The following is a 12,540-nucleotide window of genomic DNA, read 5'->3' as shown; positions in this document are numbered from 1 at the left end:
AGCTACTGTATATATATATGCTCCCATAGTACACAAAACTCAGTCTATATAGGCACATGCTCCAGAGTTTAAACTGTAGGCTTTTTCATCCTACCTTTCTGAGTTAATGGATACTTGGCCATTTTCTTGTGTCCTTGAGAAGTACCTAAACTGTGATTGACATAACAATTTTCTCCAGCCAGGAACTGCTAGTTCCTACCTCATCAGTTTCATTCCTTACAAAAACCATTACAATCCTGTTAAAATCATTCTTATTCAGAACTCAATAGCTTAATTTGTAATTTGCCTTCCTCTATCCTAGTTGTTGTCTTTTCTGTTGTGACATTAGCACACTCTTTGTCACAGCACTGGCTTCATGCTCACCCACCAATCAGTCAGAAATTTTTCTTAAGAAACCTTGAGTGACAAACATAAAATGACCTCTTTAGACACACAGGTAGAAGGTTGGGAAGGCAGTAGGTGGGGTCTGATACCTGTTCTGTTTTACTACCCAAAGCAGCATTCTAATGATAGGATTGGCTTGACCAAGCCTTAATCCAAGCATTCTTATATGTGGATATTTGCTGTTGGAACTTCTTTCTTCCATTTCCCTGTATTTTCCCCCTCCACAATAGCACATCCTCACCTTCATCCTAGAGTAGATCAATGCATAGATTTTTTTTTTTCCCCCTTAATGCTTGGGGTTAGGGAAACATATCTTTCTTACAAATACAGCTGACAAACATCAACAATCAGCAACAAAATGGATGAAATATACCATTTCACAGTTTGAAATGTATTACTTAAAAAGTACAATTATGACTGACTAGCACTGAACACTTAAGGACATAACTATAATTACAAATACCCAAGACATCAAAATGATGAGGAACAAACCTGAAGCCTAAAGCTATTTAGAAAAAAGAAGCATATTAATGTAAAGAAAAGTTTCACTCCCCTTGAGGCAAATTCAGTGTCTGTGCGAGTGGATAAGCTTTGGCAAAAGGCAATCAGCAAAATCATCTTTGTTCTCCCTCAGTCCAATTCTATTTCCTAAGCCTTGAGTTTATTTATTGTTGTAATTATCAATTTACACTTGGGTGATAGGAAGAAAAAGATTAGCCTTGAAAATGAGTGTTGGGTATATCTATCTGCAGTGCTTTCACTCAGTTTCTCATTTTTCTGACCATTAGTTCCTTTCTGTCTTTGATCTTCATTGATTTTCAATGTTAGAAAAAGAGGATGAAAAGAAACCTACACATTAGAAACAAACGTTTTGTTCCCACACCAGATATTTGGCTCTTATCGCAGTGCTATACGTCTATGTATCTATATTTTTAACTATATTATTGACATCTCTATTATCTATGTCTATATCATCTATATTTATTCCCTTTCCTAGGAGCTGGAATTTCAATTTACAACTATACAATTTTAATGTGGTCTAAAACTTTTGTGAATGGAGGTATGATAGAGTATCTCTAGTTTGGCAGTACAAAGGTACCTAATGAATCTTTAAGATTTCTCCTCTTGAAACTTAACTAAATACAGTTATTTGTTTTGGTTAAGAGTTGATGTATTGACACAAATACTTGCTTTTCAAAGGATTGTTTCTCATTTTACTGACAATCTGAGCAGAAATCAAGAGAAGGAAGGAAATATTATTTATGAGCTCTTATAGACCTCAGAATTATTTTCACTTTTTTTCCCCCTCTCTAAATGGAAGACAGAATCAGTGTCATAATAAACCTTTGGACATCAACACAGGAAAATTCATAGTTTTATTAGGTAGTTCTTTCTTGGAATGACAGCCAGTTGCTCTTGCACTGAGTCATTAGGAAGACGTGGACTACTTATTCAATATGTGCATAAATATAATTATACTGTTCTTCTCTCTCAGGAACTGTCTTTCAGCAGATAAATCCAGTTCTTCTCTACAGTATGTCAGCAAATGCCCATTATATTTTCAGTGTCAGGATTTATCTCAGTTCAGCCTAGTTCTAAATTCCACAACCAGAGAAGTCCCCATTGGGGCATCTTAACAGGATCTACTGCCTGAGGTTAGAGGAAAGCACATTATTTCCATCTTGTTTCTTCTTGCGTATGCTTACCTAGTAGCCAATACCACAACCACATCATAATATTCAGGACTCCCTAAAAAGAGCATTTATTGGATTTATTTATTTTATTGAAACAATTTATATGGCTAGTCATCTCACAAAAGTGACTCTGGGTGGTGTACAGAGAATAAAACAAAAACCACAAGACAGAACACATGGTGCCCAAGGTTGAAATAGTAAACTTCAATCACAAAAGAAAATACATCAACAACAGCAGAGCTTGCCTAGCCTCCTGGCCCAAATGCCTGGGGAAACAATCACGTTTTCAAAGCCTTTTGAAAGGGAAACAGGATTGGGACTATCCAGATTTCTTTGGGGGGGGGGCAGATTCTGTTCCATAGGGCAGGTGCTGTCACTGGGAAGGCATGGGTCCAGAGTCTAACAAGATAAAACTGTTTGGGGAAAGAGACCCAGAGCATGTTCTCTCTACTAGATCTGGCGGGGTAAACAGAAACAATGGGGGAGAGGTGGTCCCACAAACAGCCTGGCTCTATGCCATGTAGTGCTTTATAAGTGATAACCACCATTTTGAATCACATACAGAAGCCCACTGGGATGGATGGACTCATCTGGCAAGCTACTCTGGAGTACCTTAAACATAACAAAATGGCTGTCCTAGGCGGCTGATTGGGAGGACAGCAGATGGAGACTTGGCCACAATTTATTCCCTGCCCCAGTTTTCACTGAAAGCTGCTGCTTCATTCTACCTAAGGTGGGGCTGCCCTTGGTCCCCATCGTTAAAATATCTACCATGCTCACCTATCAGCCCCAAAAGAAGATGATATAATGATGTCTACATCTTTGTCCACATCTAATACAGCTCACAGGACATGGCTTTTAAACTGGCAGATGTAAATGAGGTGATAGAGAAATTCTGGAGCATCATTTTTACTTGCCTTATTATAGCATGGTATAGAATTTCTTGTCTGTGGACAGTACTGAATACCAAATGATATCTGTGCTATGGGACACATTTTAAACTATTTTGAGCTCTGTTTCATAAATAAATAGTTCTCAAAAACAGCTTTCTTCCCTTCCCAAAGGTGTTATAAGAACAGCCTTGCCAAACATGGACAGAGAAGTTAAAGAAGAATATCAAGTTCTCATTCAAGCAAAGGACATGGGAGGTCAACTTGGGGGACTGGCTGGAACCACAACAGTGAATATCACTCTGACTGATGTCAATGACAACCCACCAAGATTTCCCAAGAGTAAGTTTTCAATAATTAAAGCTCAGAATGAAAGAGAATTTATGCTACATGGGACAAGATACCAGGTGGGTTGATTTATTGTGCAATATAAAGACCTTGCTATTAAAGTTGTTAACAGAAAACAGCTATTATAGTTTTTGCCTTTCCATACAACATATTATCTGTCAGAATTTGTCCTGTCAGAGAACCAGAATATTACTAATCATTATATTATTTGTCATCATTTGAAGTGTACATAGACAAGTTATAATTTCTCAGAACATTAGGAAAAGAAATAGGAATTTGGGTAAATTGGGAAGGTTCTTTTTTTTTTTTTTTTTAAAGCATGGTGTACAAATTAGATTGTGGGAAAAAAAATTGTTAAGACTCTCCCCCGCCTCCCCTTTTACCTTATATAGATATTATGTGTCTGTGAGTATGTGCAGTCCAACTTCCTACTGAGAGGCATTGCTTTTATCTTTTCCCCAACTCTTCACTATTAGCAACTATTATCCATGGTCTCTGCTGAGAAACATGCTACTTTGGGTTCTCTCCATTTTTCATTTAGCCAGCAGGTTTCCATTATGCTGTTGAAGTGTTTCGTAACAACTAGTCAGAATTATAACTTCAAGAATTAGTGCCTGAGCTTGCTTTAATGGTCTTTCCTCTATCTACCCTTTTCCTTGTGCTATAGTATCTTTCAGACTGTAGGACTGAAAGTAGCTGACTGCCTTGTTTCTACTATTTAATCTACTCTGAGAACCTTTGGGGGATAATAAAAAAAAAAACTTTATGCATTAGGGATATAAAAAAAGATGGAATTCTGATTCCCACTGTACTCTACAACACAGCCCATTCCACACTCGTGTCATCAACAAGATACTTTGTATGGGTCTCACCCTGGATACTTTGAATATTAGTGATGCATTTTGGTTTCTCTATGATGAGGCTCGTGATATGAGACAAACTGCTTTTAGAACTGAAATGGGCTCCTAAAGTTGGAGCTTAGGAGGAAACTTTTTAATGTTCTAATGATTCTATGTTTGTGGGCCTAATATTTCATGTGTTATATTTTCCTGTTCAGCTACAGTATGTTTTATGAATATGATTATTTTTGTAGCATTTAGGTAAGCTGCCCACAGTTGTTAAAGGAATGAGCAGCATATACATTTGCTGAATTTTTGGTCAGAGTATAAACTCAGAGAATGTATCTATATACAGGTAGCGTCCTTTGATAGAATTCCTTGCCTATAAAAAGGAGTAGCTAGATTATAGGGATGCGGTTTATGTATGCAGGCATGCTAAACTTGATTTGCACAAAGTCTGTGGGAGTGGGCGGCTATAATAAATTTAATTAAATAATAATAAATAATAATAAAATCAACACCACAATGGCCCTAATGCAGTGAGTGGATCAGGTCATGTAGTTAGATTAATTAGATTGGTTTTAAAAGCCTTATAACCTGATGTTAATTTTTTTTTTCTTCTGATGCTAATAGAGTCAAAATGGTCTCTGCTTCTGATGTTTCCTCCCTACCCTAAACAGTTTTATTGTTTCTCTGACGTATCAGTTTAGAAGATATTCTGTACAACATCTGACTTCTCCAGAGAATTTACATAGAGGTCTATATTTTGCCTGACACCTGATTTCATGTAATTCTCACTACTGCAGTGCTCCCACTATTGCTCAGCCTAGGCCCTGAGTATCACTTTGTTAGCAACTTAATACATACCAGCATTTCCAAGAGCAAAAGAGAAAGAGTTCTTGCAACATGCAACATGCAGTTATTTCTTTTTCTTTTCAACCAAGGAGTGATAAGGCTTGTTTATACTTCCAGTGAATGAATCTTACAGCTCCGCATTTGCCAGTATAAAGCTATTCCTTATAAGTGATGCTTTTGCTGTCAAAAAAGCATACCCTTCTGTTCTGCTCAGTGATAAAATTTAAGATCTTTGGCCTCCATCACATAAAAAGTCACAAAAGCCAAAATAGTAGTTGCCTTTCTAGACAGGAGAAAAATACAAGCGGCACAAGCTGGGACAGAAAGATCACATCATTAAATTAAAAATTAACATGACCTATAGCAATTTTCTAATCGAATACTTTACCAAAGTGTACTGTGCTTTAGTGGAAAGTAAAGTAACAATTTTTATTTAATCCAGATTGTTGATATTGTATAAATCATAGTAATAGCTGCACCAGTTCTGTAAGTGGGGAAAAATTCCATCTGTGCCAAGAAATATATGTTACCTTGAGATTCAGTTCTAAGGACCAGGTTTGTAACACGTAAAAGCATGAGAATATGCATTTACTGCTTTCTTTTGTCATAAATTTTGGGATTAGTTTAATCTCCAGTTTGTTTAATATTTTGTTTAGAGCTAGTTTAGGGCTATATTAACCCCCAAATCCTTCCAAATGACCGTTTTCCCTTGCAGTACTCCCTGTTGGAGTCAAGGGAGTCTTTAAAAGTATCACTTTTCAAGCAGTACAGTGGCTTGGCTCTCAGCAATGGTGGAAAAAATATAGCTAATGTCAACTCAGGTAGGTAAACTTTATTACGATCTTTGACCAGCCATATATAACTAAGATCTAGCAAGTCTATGGCTTTTTTTTTTAAAGGTCCATGCTGTTATATACTTGTAAACAGTCTCTGGTTTGCATTCAAGACCCATACAGCTGTAGACATGAAGGTCCTTGGTGCCTGCCTGTCATATAAGTTAATATAGGTTTGAGTTAAAAATGTGTTGTAAAATCAGAACTGCAGCAAATATTTGTTACAGAGACATGGTTTGCTGTCAAGCAATGTGAACAAGCAGGTCTTTGGTTCCCTAATCCATCATGCGGTTTGCTTCAAACAATAGGCTTAGAAAAACAAATGCATCACTAAGTCAGGAAGGCTAAATTTAGTAAGTTGTTATTTTATTTATTAATTTATTGATTTATATCCTTTTCATTCAAGCAATAATTAAGACAGAATTCACATGAAAAGTTGAAATTAAGATTAATACTAAAATCGAGTGATAAGATAATGTGCTTCCTCACAGAAACTTTGGGAAAAATAAGAACCTCTGGAGATGTTCAGAGAATTGGCACATTCTAATATAATGCACCCCTTCATGGATCACTGCCTTGTCGTGGCGAAGGGGCTTGCGTAACTCAGTGAAGCCATGAGCTATACCGTGCAGGGCCACCCAAGACGGACAGGTCATGACAGAGAGTTCTGACAAAATGTGGTCCACTGGAGAAGGAAATGGCAACCCACTCCAGTATCCTTGCCAAGAAAACCCCATGGACAATGTTAAAAGGCTAAAAGATATGATGCCGGAAGAAGAGCCCCTCAGGTCGGAAGGTGTCCAATATGCTACTGGGGAAGAGCGGAGGGCAATTCCAAGTAGCTCCAGAAAGAGTGAAGTGGCTGGGCCAAAGCCGAAAGGACGTTCAGCTGTGGATGTATCTGGAAGTGAAAAGAAGGTCCGATGCTGTAAAGAACAATATTGTATAGGTACCTGGAATGTAAGATCTATGAACCAAGGCAAGCTGGATGTGGTCAAACATGAGATGACAAGATTGAACGTCGACATCTTGGGAATCAGCGAATTGAAATGGATGGGAATGGGTGAATTTAATTCAGGTGACCATTATATCTACTACTGTGGCCAAGAAACCCTTAGAAGAAATGGAATTGCACTCATAGTCAATAAGAGAGTGGGAAAGGCAGTAATGGGGTACAACCTCAAAAACGACAGAATGATCTCAGTGCGTATCCAAGGCAAACCATTCAACATCACAGTAATCCAAGTCTATGCCCCAACCACTGATGCCGAAGAAGCTGAAGTTGACCGGTTCTATGAAGACCTACAACACCTTCTAGAACTAGCACCAAAAAAAGATGTCCTTTTCATCACAGGGGATTGGAATACTAAAGTAGGAAGTCAAGGAGTAATCGGAATAACAGGCAAGTTTGGCCTTGGAGCACAAAATGAAGCAGGGCAAAGGCTAACAGAATTCTGTCAAGAGAACAAGCTAGTCATAGCAAACACTCTTTTCCAACAACACAGGAGACGACTCTACACATGGACATCACCAGATGGTCAATACCGAAACCAGATTGATTACATACTTTGCAGCCAGAGATGGAGAAGCTCTATACAGACAGTAAAATCAAGACCAGGAGCTGACTGTGGCTCAGATCATGAGCTTCTTACTGCAAAATTTAGGCTTAAATTGAAGAATGTAGGGAAAATCACTAGACCACTCAGGTATGACTTAGATCATATTCTTTGTGAGTACACAGTGAAGGTGATGAATAGATTTAGAGGATTAGATTTGGTAGACAGAGTGCCTGAAGAACTATGGACGGAGGTCTGTAACATTGTACAGGAGGCAGCAACTAAAACCATCCCAAGGAAAAAGAAATGCAAGAAAGCAAAATTGCTGTCTGATGAGGCATTACAAATAGCTGTGGAAAGAAGGAATGTGAAAAGCAAGGGTGAAAGGGAAAGATATAAGCAACTGAATGCAGATTTCCAGAGAATAGCAAGGAGAGATAAGAAGGCCTTCTTAAATGAACAATGCAAAGAAATTGAGGAAAACAATAGAATGGGGAAGACTAGAGATCTCTTCAAGAAAATTGGAGATATCAAAGGAACATTTAGTGCAAAGATGGGCATGATAAAGGACAAAAAAGGCAGGGACCTAACAGAAGCAGAAGAGATTAAGAAGAGGTGGCAAGAATACACAGAAGAACTATACAAGAAAGATCTTAATGTCCCTGATGTCCATGCTGATGTGGTCACTGACCTTGAACCAGACATCCTAGCGAGTGAAGTCAAGTGGGCCTTAGGAAGCATTGCTAACAACAAAGCTAGTGGAGATGACAGTATTCCAGCTGAGTTATTTAAAATACTAAAAGATGATGCTGTTAAAGTGCTGCACTCAATATGCCAGCAAGTTTGGAAAACCCAACAGTGGCCACGGGATTGGAAAAGGTCAGTTTACGTTCCAATTCCAAAGAAGGGCAATGCCAAAGAACGCTCAAACTATCGCACAATTGCACTCATTTCACATGCTAGCAAGGTTATGCTCAAAATCCTACAAGTTAGGCTTCAGCAGTACGTGAACCGAGAACTACCGGATGTACAAGCTGGGTTTCGAAGACGCAGAGGAACTAGAGATCAAATTGCCAACATTCGCTGGATCATGGAGAAAGCACGAGAGTTCCAGAAAAACATCTACTTCTGCTTCATTGACTATGCAAAAGCCTTTGATTGTGTGGATCACAACAAACTGTGGCAAATTCTTAAAGAGATGGGGGTACCAGATCATCTTACCTGTCTCCTGAGAAATCTGTATGCGGGCCAAGAAGCAACAGTTAGAACCAGTCACGGAACAACCGATTGGTTCAAAATAGGGAAAGGAGTACGACAAGGCTGTATACTGTCACCCTGCTTATTTAACTTATATGCAGAGTACATCATGAGAAATGCCAGGCTGGAAGAATCACAAGCCGGAATTAAGATTGCAGGGAGAATCATCAATAACCTCAGATATGCAGACGATACCACCCTAATGGCAGAAAGTGAAGAAGAACTAAAGAGCCTCTTGATGAGGGTGAAAGAGGAGAGTGCGAAAGCTGGCTTGAAACTCAACATTAAAAAAACTAAGATCATGGCATCTGGACCCATCAATTCCTGGCAAATAGAAGGGGTAGAAATGGAAGCAGTAACAGACTTCATTTATTTGGGCTCCAAGATCACCGCAGACATGAAATTAAAAGACGCTTGCTCCTTGGGAGGAAAGCTATGGCAAACCTAGATAGCATATTAAAAAGCAGAGACGTCACCTTGCCGACAAAGATCCGCATAGTCAAAGCGATGGTTTTTCCAGTAGTAATGTATGGCTGTGAGAGCTGGACCATAAAGAAGGCTGAGCACCGAAGAATTGATGCCTTTGAACTGTGGTGCTGGAGAAGACTCTTAAGAGTCCCCTGGACTGCTAGGAGGTCAAACCAGTCAATCTTAAAGGAAAACAACCCTGATTGCTCATTGGAAGGACTGATAATGAAGCTCAAGCTCAGATACTTTGGTCACCTAATGCGAAGAGAGGAGTCTTTGGAAAAGACCCTGATGCTAGGAAAGATTGAAGGCAAAAGGAGAAGAGGACGGCAGAGGATGAGATGGTTAGATAGCATCACTGAAACAATGACCATGAAACTGAGCAAACTCAGGGAGGCAGTGAAGGACAGGAAGGCCTGGCGCAATATGGTTCATGGGGTCACGAAGAGTCGGACACGACTTAACGACTGAACAACAACAAAATATAATGCAGGATTTGGTGAAAATGTAAAGGAGCAACAAATGAGGAGAAATCAGCTGACTGAAAGAAATTTTCTATAATGTAAGTCAAGTGGCTAAGGCAAGATTTAGCAGCAGATTGGTAATTCACATTATAGCCTATTCATCTTAAGCTTAGCCTATTAAACTTAAGCTTAATGAAGTCTAAAATTAACAGATATTGCTAAAATGGCAAACAATAGATCTAAGTGTGATTTAGTAATAAAATACTGAGACATTAGCCACATCAAATAAAGTGTAAGGGAAAGTTTCTGATAGCACCAACAATATCACAAACCACTGAGATGTTAGATCAACTCTAGGGTAAGAGACTAACTGCCTTTCTCGCACCTGTGATGGATCCAGTGACTTGGGCAGAGCTTCAGAGATAGGAAATTCCTCTACCACCCCTTGAAACAACTCCTGGACTATATTTTTCTATGCAGAGAAAGTGAAGCAGAGGTAGGTCTGCCTCTGGGCTGAAAAAGGAAGAATTTTATGATGCAGAAGGAAGTAAAGAAGAACAACTTATGCCTTTGTCTCCATGAAGATTCTTGCCTCTGTTAGAAGACTTCCAGAAACCCATCCATGCTTGGAAAGAGGACATTTATATCCATCAAGTTTCTGATTTCTCAATTCTGATTGGAGTTCTGAATGCTCAGTTTCTGAATCATGTGTGGTGGGGAGCCATTACATGCTTTGAAAACAAGAGGGATGCTCTAAGGAGAAGAGACCAGAGGATAATGAGAAAGAAGTCATAAATAAGGAAACACAATGACAGAGATTGCCATGCAGCTCCCAACCTCATTTTGCAACCCTGGAACCAAGATTCACACTACCCAAATTCTATATCAAACTGCTGATTTTTAGCAGCATCTTTCTCCTAAATTTTGTAAAAATAAGGCTAAAATACATATATGATCTTCTGATAAGCATAATGCTCCAAATTTAGTTTAACATTTGCTCCAAACAAAACCAAAATAAAAAGGGCCACATCACAGCCATGTACCTGCCTATCTCCCCCTATCTTTGCCCATTTGGCTGCCTTGCATTCCACTGGGTATACCAGCCTTGCTGCCCTGAGCTCGCTGGTCCTGCTGACCCTGGACTGCTGGCCCTGCTGCAACTGGTCGTAAGCATGAACTGGTTGCCAAGTGCCCAGATTGCAATCATATGGCTGCGTGGGTGCTGGGATGGCCAGAACTCTGAGGACCGGTCATAACCACAATTCGTTCAGCACCATCATAACTTTGAATGATCGAAGCTACCATTACAAGGGTGAGCAAGGGTGCAAGGGAGGCGCAGTGAGGAAGGTGCACAGGGGTGAATGAGTGGCCAGTGTGGCATGAGTGCAGAATTACTGGGGGAGTGTGTGTAGGTGGGGGAGACTTACCCCAGCAACTTGCTACCTTCCATGCCAGCTTCCCTATTGACTTCCTTGAACTCCACTGCCTCTGCCACCTTTGCTGCCCTGAGCTCGCTGGCCTTGCTGCCCCTGCCACCCTTACCACCACGTGCTTGCTGGCCCTGCAACCCCTGCCAGCCTTACCATCCTGCACTCATTGGTCCTCGCTGCCCTGCTGGCCTTGCAACTCTGCACTACCTGGCCCTGCTTCTGAGGCTTTCAGACCTTAAAAGAAGGCCATACATTTGGACAACAGGTGGGTGTGGCCTCAGGAAGAAGGCCTGGTGCAGCCAGCAGCTGCCTTGTGAAACGCCAGGCCAGGTGCATCTCATCAGCAATGGCAGGAAGAAGACAGCGAAGGTCAGCACAGGGTGGCAAGGCCAGCGGGGGTGGCAGGGCCAGCAGGCAAGCACAGCCAGCAGAGTGCAGGGCTGCCAAAAGTTCAGAGATTGGGGGGAGATAGGTGGGTGGGGGCAGTTGAAGCACCCCTATGATTGTAAGTGTGGGCGGGCTGCCACGTGCCCAAATTTTGATCATGTGACCACAAGCGCACTGCAACGGCAGGGACTAGGCATAACTACCATTTGTTCAGTATGGCTGAAACTTCAAATGGTCACTGAACAAATGGTCATAACTCAAAGACTGCCTGTATCTTCTTGTGGTGGGGTTACAATTAAGGTATGGTACAAACCACAAACCAGGAGGTTAAATGCTTTTCCTTTCATATTTACAAGAGGTAGTTATATTAAACAAGCAAGTCTTTTCTTCCACACTTCTTCAGCATGAAATGATTTTACTTACTTGTTTAAGCAACACAAGCCAAATAATTATCTCAGACAAATTTTACATTATAGAATCAAGCCAATTAAATGAAGTGGATAATTCATTTTATAGCATTTTATTCCTTGCTTCTTTATCGCCTTCTTATTGGTGAGGAAAAAATGCAAAAGCAACTAGATATATAATACAAAGCAGCGGGCTCCCATAGGAATACTTTACTTTGAATATACACACTATTTTATTTTAACATTAAATAGTATCTTACTAATATAATGATCACAAAAGATAAAGTAATTGTTAAAAAGTAAACTGCACATAGTTTTCATTTTAATTCTCACAAATCAGAAGTCTCTGATCAGGTAACCTGAAAGATTGCCCTGACTGTAATTCACAGTTTTTTTTTAATTAGAAATAACCAGCTTAATTGTTTGCATAAAAGAAAACTGAATGTAGAATGGAATGATTAATAAGGCCATCAAAGACACAGTCCCTGCTAAAGGCTAGAAGAGATTTTAAGGCCTCTTCTTTCACTTCTCAAATAGTTGGATTGGAATGATGATTTACTTCATTCATTAATCTGCTCATAGAGTAAAATCAGTTACTAGTGGACTGGAACATATAGATCATCCTTGCTATTCGGGGTGGGGTGGGGTGGGGGGTGAGTTCCATTTCCATTTCAACCAAACAACCGTGGATAACAAAACCATGGATAATGAGACTGGGGGGGGGGGAG

At 39.9% G+C, this 12,540-nt stretch overlaps 1 protein-coding gene across 1 annotated transcript in view; it reads left to right on the top strand.

Annotated features, from left to right (window-relative positions):
• Positions 1-12,540, top strand: part of CDH12 (cadherin 12) — a 303,004-nt gene that overhangs the window by 226,298 nt on the left and 64,166 nt on the right. Inside the window, exon 5 of the mRNA XM_088130662.1 lies at positions 3,143-3,310. Coding sequence (XP_087986788.1) covers positions 3,143-3,310 — 168 coding nt within the window. The remainder of the gene's footprint in view (positions 1-3,142; positions 3,311-12,540) is intronic.

The sequence above is a fragment of the Python bivittatus genome, unplaced genomic scaffold (assembly GCF_059951505.1).
Source record: "Python bivittatus isolate LINGU-HERP-01145 unplaced genomic scaffold, Pbiv_v1 ctg000840_np1212, whole genome shotgun sequence".
In the NCBI taxonomy this organism is placed as follows: domain Eukaryota; kingdom Metazoa; phylum Chordata; class Lepidosauria; order Squamata; family Pythonidae; genus Python; species Python bivittatus.
The sequence above is the reverse complement of the archived record's forward strand: the minus strand, read 5'-3'. Positions and strand labels throughout refer to the sequence as shown.